The sequence below is a fragment of the Rhamphochromis longiceps genome, linkage group LG3, assembly GCF_057381845.1.
Source record: "Rhamphochromis longiceps isolate RC_006_pf linkage group LG3, R_longiceps_female_GT1.1, whole genome shotgun sequence".
Taxonomy (NCBI): Eukaryota; Metazoa; Chordata; class Actinopteri; order Cichliformes; family Cichlidae; genus Rhamphochromis; species Rhamphochromis longiceps.
Window position 1 is genome coordinate 12,882,151 of NC_140559.1, and position 12,808 is coordinate 12,894,958.

At 40.3% G+C, this 12,808-nt stretch overlaps 2 protein-coding genes across 3 annotated transcripts in view; both read left to right on the plus strand.

Moving 5' to 3' along the window:
- LOC146672981 (uncharacterized) overlaps nt 1-11,398 on the plus strand; it is a 43,612-nt gene extending 32,214 nt beyond the window's left edge. Inside the window, exons 4-7 of one of the 2 annotated variants that reach the window (XM_085401480.1) lie at nt 5,088-5,261; nt 8,382-8,555; nt 10,598-10,644; nt 10,820-11,398. In XM_085401480.1, the coding sequence (XP_085257606.1) occupies nt 5,088-5,261; nt 8,382-8,555; nt 10,598-10,644; nt 10,820-11,385 (961 nt within the window). In that variant the 3' untranslated portion in view covers nt 11,386-11,398. The remainder of the gene's footprint in view (nt 1-5,087; nt 5,262-8,381; nt 8,556-10,597; nt 10,645-10,819) is intronic. The other variant, XM_085401481.1, reaches the window with a different exon arrangement.
- An 816-nt stretch (nt 11,399-12,214) lies between these two features.
- LOC146672983 (uncharacterized) overlaps nt 12,215-12,808 on the plus strand; it is a 28,149-nt gene continuing 27,555 nt past the window's right edge. The window contains exon 1 of the mRNA XM_085400916.1: nt 12,215-12,258. Coding sequence (XP_085257042.1) covers nt 12,215-12,258 — 44 coding nt within the window. The remainder of the gene's footprint in view (nt 12,259-12,808) is intronic.

Here is a 12,808-nt window from a genome sequence, read left to right on the forward strand (position 1 = left end):
CCCCCTGAGTTTGATGGGTGAGGCTGACAGATAAAATTATTTCATGACGAGAGCCAGGCGTCAGGACTGCCAAAATGAAATAAATAAATATATCATTAAATAATTAATTAAATGTGTCAATAATTAATTAAATGTGTCAATAATTAATTAAAATGTGAAATACATAAATAATTAATTAAATGTGTCAATAATTAATTAATTAAATGTGTCAATAATTAATTAAAATGTGAAATACATAAATAATTAATTAAATGTGTCAATAATTAATTAATTACATGTGTCAATAATTAATTAAAATGTGAAATACATAAATAATTAATTAAATGTGTCAATAATTAATTAATTACATGTGTCATAACTATTTATTTAATTAATTAATTCCAATTTTAATTAATTATTGACACATTTAATTAATTATTTAATGGTGTATTTAATTAATTCATTATGGCAGTCCTGGCGTTCCATACTTGGTCTCCTGGTGACATTGTGATATATATTTGTGTGTCATCTGCATAGCTATGATAGTTTATTTTTGTTGTTCTTTATAACCTGTGCCAGTGGGAGCACGTAAATGTTAAACAGAAGGGGTCCCAAGATGGAACCTTGGGGAACTCCACATGTGATACTTGTCTGCTCAGATGTGAAGTTATCTATTGATACAAAGTATTTCCTGTTTTCTAAGTATGTCTTGAACCAGTTTAGTGCATTTCCTGACAGACCTGTCCAGTTCTCCAGTCGTTTGAGTAATATGTTGTGGTCAACTGTATCAAATGCTGCACTGAGATCCAGTAAAACTAAGACTGACATTTTTCCACTGTCTGTATTCAGACATATGTCATTAAACACTTTGGTCAGACCGGTTTCAGTGCTGTGGTTCTGTCTAAAACCTGACTGGAAGGCATCGTAGCAGTTATTCTGTTTTAAGAAGTAACTGAGCTGTTGAGAAACTGCTTTTTCAATGATCTTACTTAAAAATGGGAGATTTGAGATCGGCCTGTAGTTGTTCATTTGTGTCTTGTCAAGATTGTCCTTTTTCAGTATAGGTTTTATTACAGCAGTTTTTAGTGATTCTGGAAACACACCTGATAATAAAGAAAAGTTGACGATCTGTAACAGGTCTGACTCTAAAGTCTTTGAGACCTTTTTGAAAAAACTTGTTGGCAGGACATCTAAACAGCAGGAGGAGGAGTTCAGTTGACCTAAGATGTCCTCCAGGTCTTTGCTGTTAATCGGGTGAAACTGTTTCAGGTGTTTAAACAGTTTTTTGGTGGACACAGTACATATCCTGGATCTGCTGTTGATGTACCAATTGTTTGTCTAATTTTTTGGATTTTTTCAGTGAAGAATTTGGCAAAGTCATTGCAGGCCATGGTCGAATGAAGTTCAGCTGCCACTGACACAGGAGGGTTTGTTAGCCTGTCAACTGTAGAAAATAAGACCCGAGCATTATGGCTGTTTTTAGTGATGATGTCAGAGAAGTAGGACCTCCTTGCACTCCTCAGTTGTAAATTATAATTGTGAAGTTTCTCTTTATAGATGTCATAATGAACCTGGAGGTTTGTTTTTCTCCATCTGCGCTCAGCTTTCCTACACTCTCTTTTTTCATTTTTCACCAGTGTGGAGTTTCTCCATGGAGACTTTTTCCTTCCAGAGATAACCTTCACCTTAATGGGAGCAATAGTGTCCATTACGTTTAACATGTTAGCATTGAAGCTATTGACGAGCTCATTGACTGACCCTCTGGACAGGTCAGGTGTTAATGGGAAGACCTGGTTAAAAATTGCACTACTGTGTTCAGTTATACACCGTTTTGTGATCACTGTTGTTGATATATTTATGTGGGCTGAGATTTTACTTTCAAAGAAAACACAGTAATGATCAGACACGCCCACATCAGACACAGTAACCTTTGAAATGCTCAGGCCCTTGGAGATCAGTAGGTCAAGAGTGTGTCCTCTATTATGTGTGGCCTCTGTTACATGCTGAGTCAGCCCAAAGTTGCCCAGAGTGTTACTCAGGTCTTTGGTCCCTTTGTCCTGAGGGTTGTCCACATGGATGTTAAAATCCCCAACAATAATTACACAGTCAAAATCAACACAGATCACAGACAGCAGTTCACTGAGGTCATTAAAAAAGTCTGTGCAGTATTTGGGAGGCCTGTAAACATTAAGAAACACAACTTTGGATGGGGCCTTCAGCTGTAAAGCCACATATTCAAAAGACTGAAAACTTCCAGGAGATAGCTGCTTACATTGAAATGATTCATTAAATAAGACAGCAACCCCCCCTCCTCTCCTGCTCACCCTGGCCTCACTGATAAAACTGTAGTTAGGAGGGGTCGTCTCGATGAGAACAGCTCCACTGTTACTTTGGTCCAACCAAGTTTCAGTTAAAAACATAAAATCAAGATTGTGCTCAGTGATTAAATCATTAATTAAAAATGTTTTCCCAGCTAAAGATCTAACGTTTAATAAAGCCAACTTAAGTGTTTTAGAGGCATTACTTGTCCCCTCGTGTTTGGGAGCAGTCTGTGGCACACAAGGTATGTTTACTATGTTTAAAGATCTTTTACAGTGCACCTCTCTGTATTTTGACCAGGCCACATGTCTCCTTCTGTCACCTAAAAGTACAGAGATTTTAAAACCTTCTAGTGAACAGGGTCCCAGCTTCTCCTGGGAAAAGTCACCACTGCCATAATCCTTGCTGCCCGGACCCTTCACACATCACACATCAGACTGCGGAGACAGAGCATGAAGGTGGTAAGGAGGAACTAAGGGGGGCGAGGCTGGGCAATGTGACTTCGATTGCTCTGTTGAGGGTGGGGCTCGATGGCGAACCTTTGGCCGCTCTGGTGGGGGGTTTATGGGGGACAAAAAGGGATTGGGCCGGGGGGTAGATCTGAGCCCAGCATTGACCCGCTCCATCATCTCCTCAGTGAATTTCAGGTGTGGGGAGGAGGGAGAAAGGGAGGGGGAGGAGGGTGATGGCCTGTCAGGGGTTTGGGGGACTGGGGAAGATCGTGGTCCCTGGTCCTGGTCGTTGGTGTTGTTGAGAGAGTTGGAGGCAAATAGGGACCCCTCTTCTTGCCTCAGATGTCTCTCCTTTCTGAGGCTCTTCCCAGGTGGGGGCAAATGGAGCTCCTCCTCAAGGTTTCTGCTGGGCTTTGTCTGTTCTTGGAGTACTGTTTGTTCCTCTTTATGAGATAACTCCTCGTTTATCTCAGCCTTGGCACCAAGCACAGATGGATGACGTATGGAATAAAACAAGTTGGAGGTGAACAGTTTCACCCCTGACTTGTTAAAATTAAATCCATTTGCTTTGAACAGATGCCTGCGTTCCCAAAAAATAATAAAGTTGTTGATAAAATGCACCGAGTGGTCAGTACATGCTGATATAAGCCATTTATTCAATGTAAACAACCTGCTGAATCTCTCGTCTCCTCCTCTAACCGGCGGTACAGGTCCACTGATGAATACAGCTGCATTCAGAGAGTTTACAGTATTTAGTAATCCAGTATAGTCCCGTTTCAGAACCTCCGACTGTTGTTTGGACACATCATTTGACCCTGTATGCAGAACAATGTTTGTCACAGTCGGATATTCATCTGCAATTTGAAGAATTCTCTCCTTCAGGTTGTTGACCATATCATTAGGAAAGCAGAGGACTTTAGTGTTCTTACCGCACATCCTTTGTACATCCTTTACGGCAGAGTCACCCACAATCAGAGTTTCAGGCCTAGCCTTTAGCTTTCCCTGTGGTCTTTTACTTATCAACAGATTTTCAGACCTTACTTCGCTGCTTTTAGATGGATGGTTGTCCGATATAGATCCAGGGTCCTTTGATAGTGGAGCAAATCTGTTGTGCAGTTTCACATTCAGTTGTTTTGGAGGTTTGTTGTTAATCTTCCTATTCACGGTTGTCCAGTCCTGTTTCCTCTCGTATACAGGGGTAGAAGAGCTTCTCTGTCTCGTAGGAAGTGAAGGCCAGTCGGTTTCAGAGATTTCAGCTCGCTGTGCCCTGCCTGTGATACGTCCTCCCCCTTCCAGGAGACATGATTTATGTCTTGGTTTAGCACCACGACAGTCCAAGGGGGGATTATCACTTGAGGATTTATAATAATGCACAGAGTCTACTTTCTTGGTCATGTTATCTGTGCTCCTTAGCTGTGTACTAGCTTGCTCATCGCCATTGTTTTGAATCAAAGGCAAGGTTGTTTCATTTCCACACAGTCCATTTACCTCCACGTTTACTTCTAAGCGATGAATTTTTGTCTCCAGTACTGCAATCTTCTGCAGGAGGCTGTGGTAGTCATCTGTGGAGAGGGAAGGCATCTTGTTGCTAGTTAGCCTAGCGGTTAGCACCTTTCCAGGCTATTGAGGCTGTTCGGTGCCCAGATGCTGTAATCAGGCTTCAGCTGTGTCTAGGCCACAGACACACGGAGCGCTGAGGATAAGGTAACTATAAAAATGTTGCTGTTTCTGTTAAGGACACTTTAGTCCTAATGATCTATAAGTGTCCAGAAGCTATCGCAGGTAAGCTCATACGGAAAAAAGGGAAAAAATCAGCATAAAAATCAATAAAAGAAGAAAAGCATTTAAGGAGCAAAGAGATGAAGGAGCAAAGAGATGAAGCGTCCACACTCGCAAAAGGGGGAGGTGTCTTCTGAGAGCGAGCCTATGAAGGGAAGCCAATTTAGGAGAAATCCTGGTCAAAAATGACTCCAAGGTTCCTCACAATGTCAATGCAAGACGAAGCCATTCTGTTGTAATAGTTGCAGTATGTGGTTTTGCATTGCCCTGGTGAATACTTCCCTGAAATAGATGTCATCCGGATGTAAGCATATGTTGCTCTAAAGTCTTTATATACATTTCAGCTTTCATAGTTCCTTCCAAAACATGCAAGCTGTCCATACAAACAAGTCAGATGTTATGAGGTTGTATAAGTGCATATGGTATAAAAAAAATACAATTCATATAGCCATTTATCAAAGAAAACTTAATATTGCCAAATATTACAGTAAGTATTCGCTGCAGCTTGAACACACTTTAACGCCAGTGTCTTTTGTCGTCTTGTTAATATATTTTCAGAATGTGTGGCTGTAACCTCTCAGAAAGGATCTGTGAAACTCTGTCCTCAGTTCTCAGCTTTCAGTCATCTGGTCTGAGAGAACTGGGCCTGAGTAACAACAACCTGCAGGATTCAGGAGTGAAGCTTCTGTGTGATGGAGTGAGAAGTCAACAATGTGTATTGGAAATTCTCAGGTCAGGCTTCACTCATGCTACTTTAAAATCTGACTCACACCATTAGTCAAAAATCTAACTCATGTAGAACTTTATCGCCATTTCCAAAACAAGACAGAGATTGTATTTATATTAACCCTTTAAAGCCGGTCGGAGCGGGCACACTGCGTTTTGTGTAACTATTTTTAAATCCCTGTAGAACCGAAACCACGTAAGCTAGCGCAATATTTTTTTTTTTGCATATGAAACTGGAGTAGTTGTACTTACATCTTATGCCATCAGCTTGTCCTAGGTCACAGTTTGCCGCTTTGCCGATCCGATCAGCTGGTCATAACACGTTCTACATTGACATAGACGTCAGCGAGAACTATCGCATGTCCGCCATTACCTGCCCAAAATTGGAAGTGACATCATTTCGCGGAAAATGTCGTTTTTTTTACATATATGCATTGTAAGCCTATACTGGTGTTTTTAAAAGTCATGTTTTACTTCATCCTTTTCTGAATAGTTTCTGGGATGCTTAGAACTCAAATTACACTGCTTTAAATAGTTTAGTTTTATGCACATGCTGTTTTCTTTGCAAATTTACATTATACGATTTATTTTCGTTTTTTCTAGAGTATATAAAAATTGGTGTATTTCAAAAATAAAACTATGAAGACACTCAAAATAAATTTCCTGTTGTTGTAAACTATTTTTTGCAACTTTTTTGTATTTACAGTTTTGAAGGATAAACCTCTTAAATTTCTCTAAGTAGAAATCTATGTAAAAAAAAAAAAAAAACAACTTTTAATTTCTTTGTAGTTCATTGCACTTTTTTGCAATTTATGTAGTTACTATGGACTTAATACAGACATATTATTAAATTTTGGGCTATAACAGTTGTATTGATGTATAGCAACTTGAAATGCTCCCAAAAATGGCACTACAGCATGTAAAAATATATAGTAAGCTCTGGCAGACTTGGTTCTATGGTAGGTCTTAAAGGGTTAATATATCTGTATATACAAGCAATATACAGGTATATTAATATATCTGTATATTGCTTCTATGGGATCTCCATTTCACAGTCTTTTAGAATGCTTGACATGAAAGAAATTCTTGGATATTTTTGTCTAAATGATCACATTAGTTGTGCAAGGTAATAAGAGGATTTTTTTTCTATGTGATATTATGCAGCATTCACAAACAGTACATGTGCACTAACTGGGATTCATAAATACAAATTTAGAGCTGCCTTTGTCTGGGCATACAAGTAATTAATGAAAGCCTGACTGTCTCTGAAAATTTAAATATCTAGAAAATGATTACAACTCGGGATGGACCAATCCGATATTATGTATCGGTATCAGTCCGATGCTGACCTAAATTACTTGATCGGATATCGGAAAGGAATAAAAAATGTAATCCGATCCATTAAGCACAAAAGCAACTTAGATAACATGCGACATGGCGTAACCCAGCTCATGACCTTAGCATGTCAGACCAGTATGCGTCACGTGATAGAGCGCCTGTGGCGTGCGAGACCTGTCGGCCGTCTGGAGTTACTTTACACTGAAAGCATTTGGAGCCTCGCTACTTGCTTCCAAACTGGTATTTCATATCAGAGAAAGCTATCCCAGAGAAGTAAAGCAAGTCTGTAAGTTCATCTCTGAATATTTGTAAAGTATTTCCACGCTAAATTTAACAACCGATATATAGCACAAAAGCTGGACTGGCCATTGGACGATGATGGTGATTTTTCCAATTACAGCCATTCCAGAGAAGAGTGGCCTGAAAATTGAAGGCTCTGCCTCCGTAACATTCATCATCCCCCCTTCATTTCTAAATTCAGCTGCATAATCCTGTCTGAAACTTTCCTCACCTCCACAACACTATTCACATAGTCTTCCGTCAAAGTTACTCATGCTCCATTTCTCTTCCTAACTATGCCATGGTAGAACATGTTAAAAGAAATGTCTGAAATTTTGCTGGGGAAGTGTGTTATTGCTGGGTGGATTGTTGGGGTTTCTTTATTTTCTTTTTATCGTCTGTGAAAAGGTGTTTGCCACCTTTGTGATTTCTTATTATTTTTACATTGGGCACACATAAACTTTTCAGATCTTCAAAGAAATTTAAATATCAAGTAAGGTTATAAGGCCAGTTCTAAAGCTGTGGAATTCCAGCAAACCACAGAGAGAGCCATTGTCCACTAATGGTGAAAACATAGAAGAGTAGCAACTGGTTGACTGCAAATACCCCAAAAATGAAGCAATGACTAATCCAAGAGGTCACAAAAGACCCCACAACAGCATTGAAAGAAATGCAAACCTCATTTGCCTCAGTTGAGGATGGTGTTAGTCCACCATAAGAAAGAGACTGAGCAAAATGGCCTGCATGCCAGAGTTCCAAGACAGTGTGATGATCCTGTTTTCCCCAATAAGTCAAGTCAAGTCAAGTCAAGTCATCTTTATTTATATAGTACATTTAAAAGACATCAGGTGTCAGCCAAAGTGCTGAACAGAGAAATATAATAATAATTAAAATAGATAAGATGAAAACATAGAAACATTGTGAGACATCCATATATTTTTGTAAAAAAAAAAGTGTACATGCAAATATGCACATACGTATGCAAAAATGTACACATTCACACACAAGCACATACGTGAACATAAAATACATGTATACGTGTCTACACATGCAAACATCATCCAATGAGATAAAAGACCAGGGTAGCTGAAACAGAATAAAAGGGGTGTCAGAGAGATCCGAAAGCCTTGGAAAATAGGTAGGTCTTCAGATTTGATCTGAAGACTTCCAGGGACGAAGAGGATTTTATGAAAGGGGGAAGACTGTTCCAGAGTTTCGAGGCGGCAATGGAGAAAGCCTGTCACCTTCAGATTTGAACTGGGAGCGTGGAACTAATAAAAGCATCTGACTGGAGGAGCGCAGAGTTCGAGTGCAGGCGGGACAGGCTTGAGTGACAGATGCCTAGATAGAGAGAGTTACAATAGTCAAGACGTGATTATATGAAAGCATGGATAACAGTTTCCTGGCCTTTAGATGACAGGATATTTTTGAGTTTAGAAATGCTCCTGAACATTAAGTATTAAAGTTCTGGTTAATTATTCACAGATGTATTGTTTTGTGTGTCTGCAGTCTCTCAGGCTGTCTAATCACAGAGGAAGGCTGTACCTCTCTGGCCTCAGCTCTGAGCTCCAACCCCTCCCGTCTGAGAGAGCTGGACCTGAGCTACAATCATCCAGGAACCTCAGGGATGAAGCTGCTGTCAGCTGGACTGAAGGATCCAGGCTGGAGACTGGACACCCTCAGGTATGGAGAGAATGTCTGATAGAGGAGGAAGAAGAGGAAACATTTTATGTGTCCTTCACTCAGGTCCCACAGACATGATCTGAGCAACCACACACAGTAGGTTTTTCTTTACTCAGAAAAGAAATACTAGTCTACTTGGATGATAAATTCATAAATGATAGAGGGAAATCTGTCTTGAAACTGCCAAATTAGGCAGGGGTGTGGGTGTGGGGGGTAGCTCAGTTCAGGGGCGGGATAGCTCTGTAGGTAGAGTGGTGGCCCCATGATCAGAAGCTTGGGGTTTCAACTCCACTGAACACTGAGCGCTGCATTGGTGGCTGCCCACTGCTTCATTGGGTGAATGGGTTAAATGCAGAGCAGAGATTTCCCTGCGGGGACTAACACATACACACTGTTATGTTGCGTTCTATTTAGAAGAAATTATTCTTGTAGATATGTTTCTTACCTTTTTCACTTATGAGCTAATCAGAAACTGTTTGCCTCATCTACCATTTATCAATATTGAATTTTTCTTTTGTTACTTCTACGCAATCATTACATTATCTGAATGTGTGGAATGCTGAACACAGTTATGTTTAATAGGGGAAGCAACATTACATTGATGTATCATGATTTATTTTAATGCTGTGAAACACGAGAAACTGAGAAAAACAGAAATATAAGAAACCCAAGTATAACAGAATCTACAAGTAAGTTTGATGCAGGTTTTTGATGATCAGAAAATCCATCAAAGAGAAACCAGATTACAAATGATGATAAGAGTTACAGTTGATTCCTATTAAGCACAGATACACGGTACCACTGAAAAAGCATGGCAGGCTGGACATGCTCTCTGCTTCTAATTGGAATGTATTAGTTATCAGATGCTAAAGTGTTGAACACTGAATATAGGTGACAGACTAAACTATGACTGATTAAATTCTGCCTAAACCAGTAGAGAGACCCGGGGAATACGGCAATGTTTTTGTAGCCATTTCCCTCATTGCAGGGTTTCACAAGTGGCTCATCGAGTATCACTATTGAAAAGCTAATTGTATGCAGTCTCATAATGTTACATTTTAGTACCTGCTTGGATCGCTCAGAACCCTGGTGGAATGGGTACTAAAAAACCACCTGGTACCAGGTACCTAATGGAAAACCCTGAAAACCTTGATGAACTATAGTGAGACGATCCAAGAAGGTACTGATTGAAAAGGGACTATAGATTGAGGTCTCCATCAAACACTACATCCTCTCAGTATGTGTTTGGAGATAATAGTAGCATCCTCAGTCATAACTGACTTGGATTTCTTGCTGTGACAATTCAGAATCGTCAGAATCAGAATACTTTATTTATCACTAGAGGGAATTGTGTTGGTTACAGTGCTCCAGTAAAAACAGTAACAAAAACAGACACTACAAGAAGTAAGAAATAGAACAATATATGCAATATATATATATATATATATATATATATATATATATATATATATATATATATATATATATATATATATATATATTATGTCACTTTCTAATAAATATCTGAGCATGTGCAAAAAGAGTGTAGTTATAGCAGTATACAGTGTGTTAGGTGAACGAGTTGTACAGGGAGATGGCCACAGGTAGGAATGATTTCCTGTTGTTCAATGGTGCTTTTTAGTAGTCTCAGTCTCTCATTGAATGTGCTGCTGTGGCTAGCCAGCACGTCATGGAGTGGGTTGGAGAAATTATCCAGCATTGTCTTTATCCTGAATAACATTTGCCTCTCCATAAGAACCCTAAGATAGTCCAGCTCCATCCCCACGACATTACTGGCCTTTTACTGAGTTTGTTAGCAGCAGCAATTGACAATTGATCGAACCATTACTTCAAAGAACTTACAGATCCAGGATCAGTCCAAATCATCAGCAGGTTGATCCGCGTATGGATTGAAGTGTATTTGTGAAAATGTTGGACTGTTCCTTTATCAGTGTCTAACAGTGTGTGTACGAGAGCCATGTAATGTCCATGTGTGCATGCTGAACGACACTGTGCTGGTCTGACCCTCCTCCTCCTTTCAGGGTGGAGCCTGCTGGAGAACGATGGTTGACACCAGGTCTGAGGAAGTGTAAGTGTGTTTTTAATGTGATTCATGAAAACAAAGCAGCACACATTCAACCATCTTCAAACTGTCACATCACTCATTCACATCTCTGATGTCAGGAGTCACCATCAAAGTGTCAATCAATGAACAGATGATGGATCAATAACTGCAGCTGGATTGTGTTTGTTCTCTCCATCAGATTCCTGTCAACTCACAATCGACACAAACACAGCCAACGAATACCTCAGAATTTCTGACAACAACAGGAAAGTGACATGTGTGGAGGAGATTCAGTCATATCCTGATCATCCAGACAGATTTGAAAACTGTTATCAGCTGCTGTGTAGAAATGGTCTGACTGGTCGCTGTTACTGGGAGGTTGAGTGGAGAGGAAATGTTGATATATCAGTGAGTTACCAAAGAATCAGAAGAAAGGGACGCTGTAAGGACTGTTTGTTTGGAGGGAATGATCAGTCTTGGTGCCTGATCTGCTCTCATGATGGTCCTGAATCTGTTTGTCACAATAACAGAGAAACATCCATCTACTCCTCCTCCTCCTCCTCCTCCTCCGCCTCCTCCTCCTCCTCTGTCTCTAACAGAGTAGCATTGTATGTGGACTGTCCTGCTGGCACTCTGTCCTTCTACAGAGTCTCCTCTGACACTCTGATCCACCTCCACACCTTCAACACCACATTCACTCAAACTCTTTATCCTGGGTTTGGGTTCTGGCCTCATCGTAGTGGTTCCTCAGTGTCTCTGTGCTGACTTGAATGTAAAGAGTGTCCTCCTGTTAAAGGAACTGTCAAGGTTTGGCTGTGTGGCAGGTAGGATGTAGGACCCAAACGCCGGAACAGGCGAAGTTAACTGAGAACATCAGCTTTATTGGTGGAAACTACAGATTTAGACAGGAGCACGAGGGAAACACACAGCAGTAAGGGTGCACAACATGACAACAAATGGGGAAGACTAAGGACTGAAATACACAGGCAGGTTTTGGGATTAAATTATTTGAAGTGCCTCAATTCTATGCTTTATATTAACTAAAATGCCATATAACCATATAGTGTAGTATTAAGTAGACACAGCCCTGAAAAATAAAGACATTAGACTACGTGTCCTTGGGAAGTGGAATGCTGTAGACTCTCGCTCATGCCTGCCGGGGAAAAGTAGATAACAGGGGAGCATTTTTTAGTGGAAAGTTACTGAGACACTGTTTAGACTAGAATGAGAGAGCTTCTGTAATAAAACTGTTAGGGGCACACCACCATTTTGAGATCCGCTGCAACGTGTCATGGAGGATGCATCTCCCTTCATGAAGTAATATGAAAGATAAATAAAATGATAAATGGTCTACTGAGCAGTGTTTTGTCTTCCATCGGATGCATCTGAGGAATCAAAAGAACTCGGTGAAGTCTTGGTACTAAACACAGGATAACAAGAGGATTGGGAACAGGTGGAAACACAGTTCAGACTAATCAGATGTAATGACACAGAGGAAAAGCAAAACTCAAAACACTGAACACAGGACACGAGACTTTCAAAGGATAACAGGAAGCGGGAGACAGGCATAGAGACGCAAAGTTCATAAGGGGACATGGCTGACAGGGGAGACAGAGAGAACATGAAGCACAGAGGCAAGTAAGTAGTAAGTAACCCAAGTTAACCAAATGCCTGTCTAAGTCACAGAGTCAATGGTGCATAGTGGGGGGAAGGGGGCAGGGAATAAACTGTTCCACAGTGTAGGAGCTTGGGTTTGAAAACCACGATCCCCCTTTGTTTTCAAACGGGTCTTTGGAATAGTTAGAAGACCACTATTAATGGATTTAAGGATCCGGTATAGAGAGTAAGGTTGAAGAATCACAATGATATAAGTGGGGGCCTCACCTTGTAAGGGCTTAAATGTAAAAGTAAAAATTTTAAACTGATATCTGTACCCAACCGGAAGCCAGTGCAAGGATTTTAACACAGGAGAGATTTGGGAGAATTTATGACTGCAGGTTAAAGCCTTGATGCGGCATTTTGGACTGCTTGAAGATGATTTGAGGAAGCCTTAGACAGACAGGTTTTACGGCAAACTTGCCTAAAGCTGTGGATAGCTTCTGTAAACCAGGGCAGGATTTAACAGTGTTGGCTTTCACACCTGGGCTCCTGTGATTAGGTAGAGTATCATTAGGGGGCCCTTTTGCCC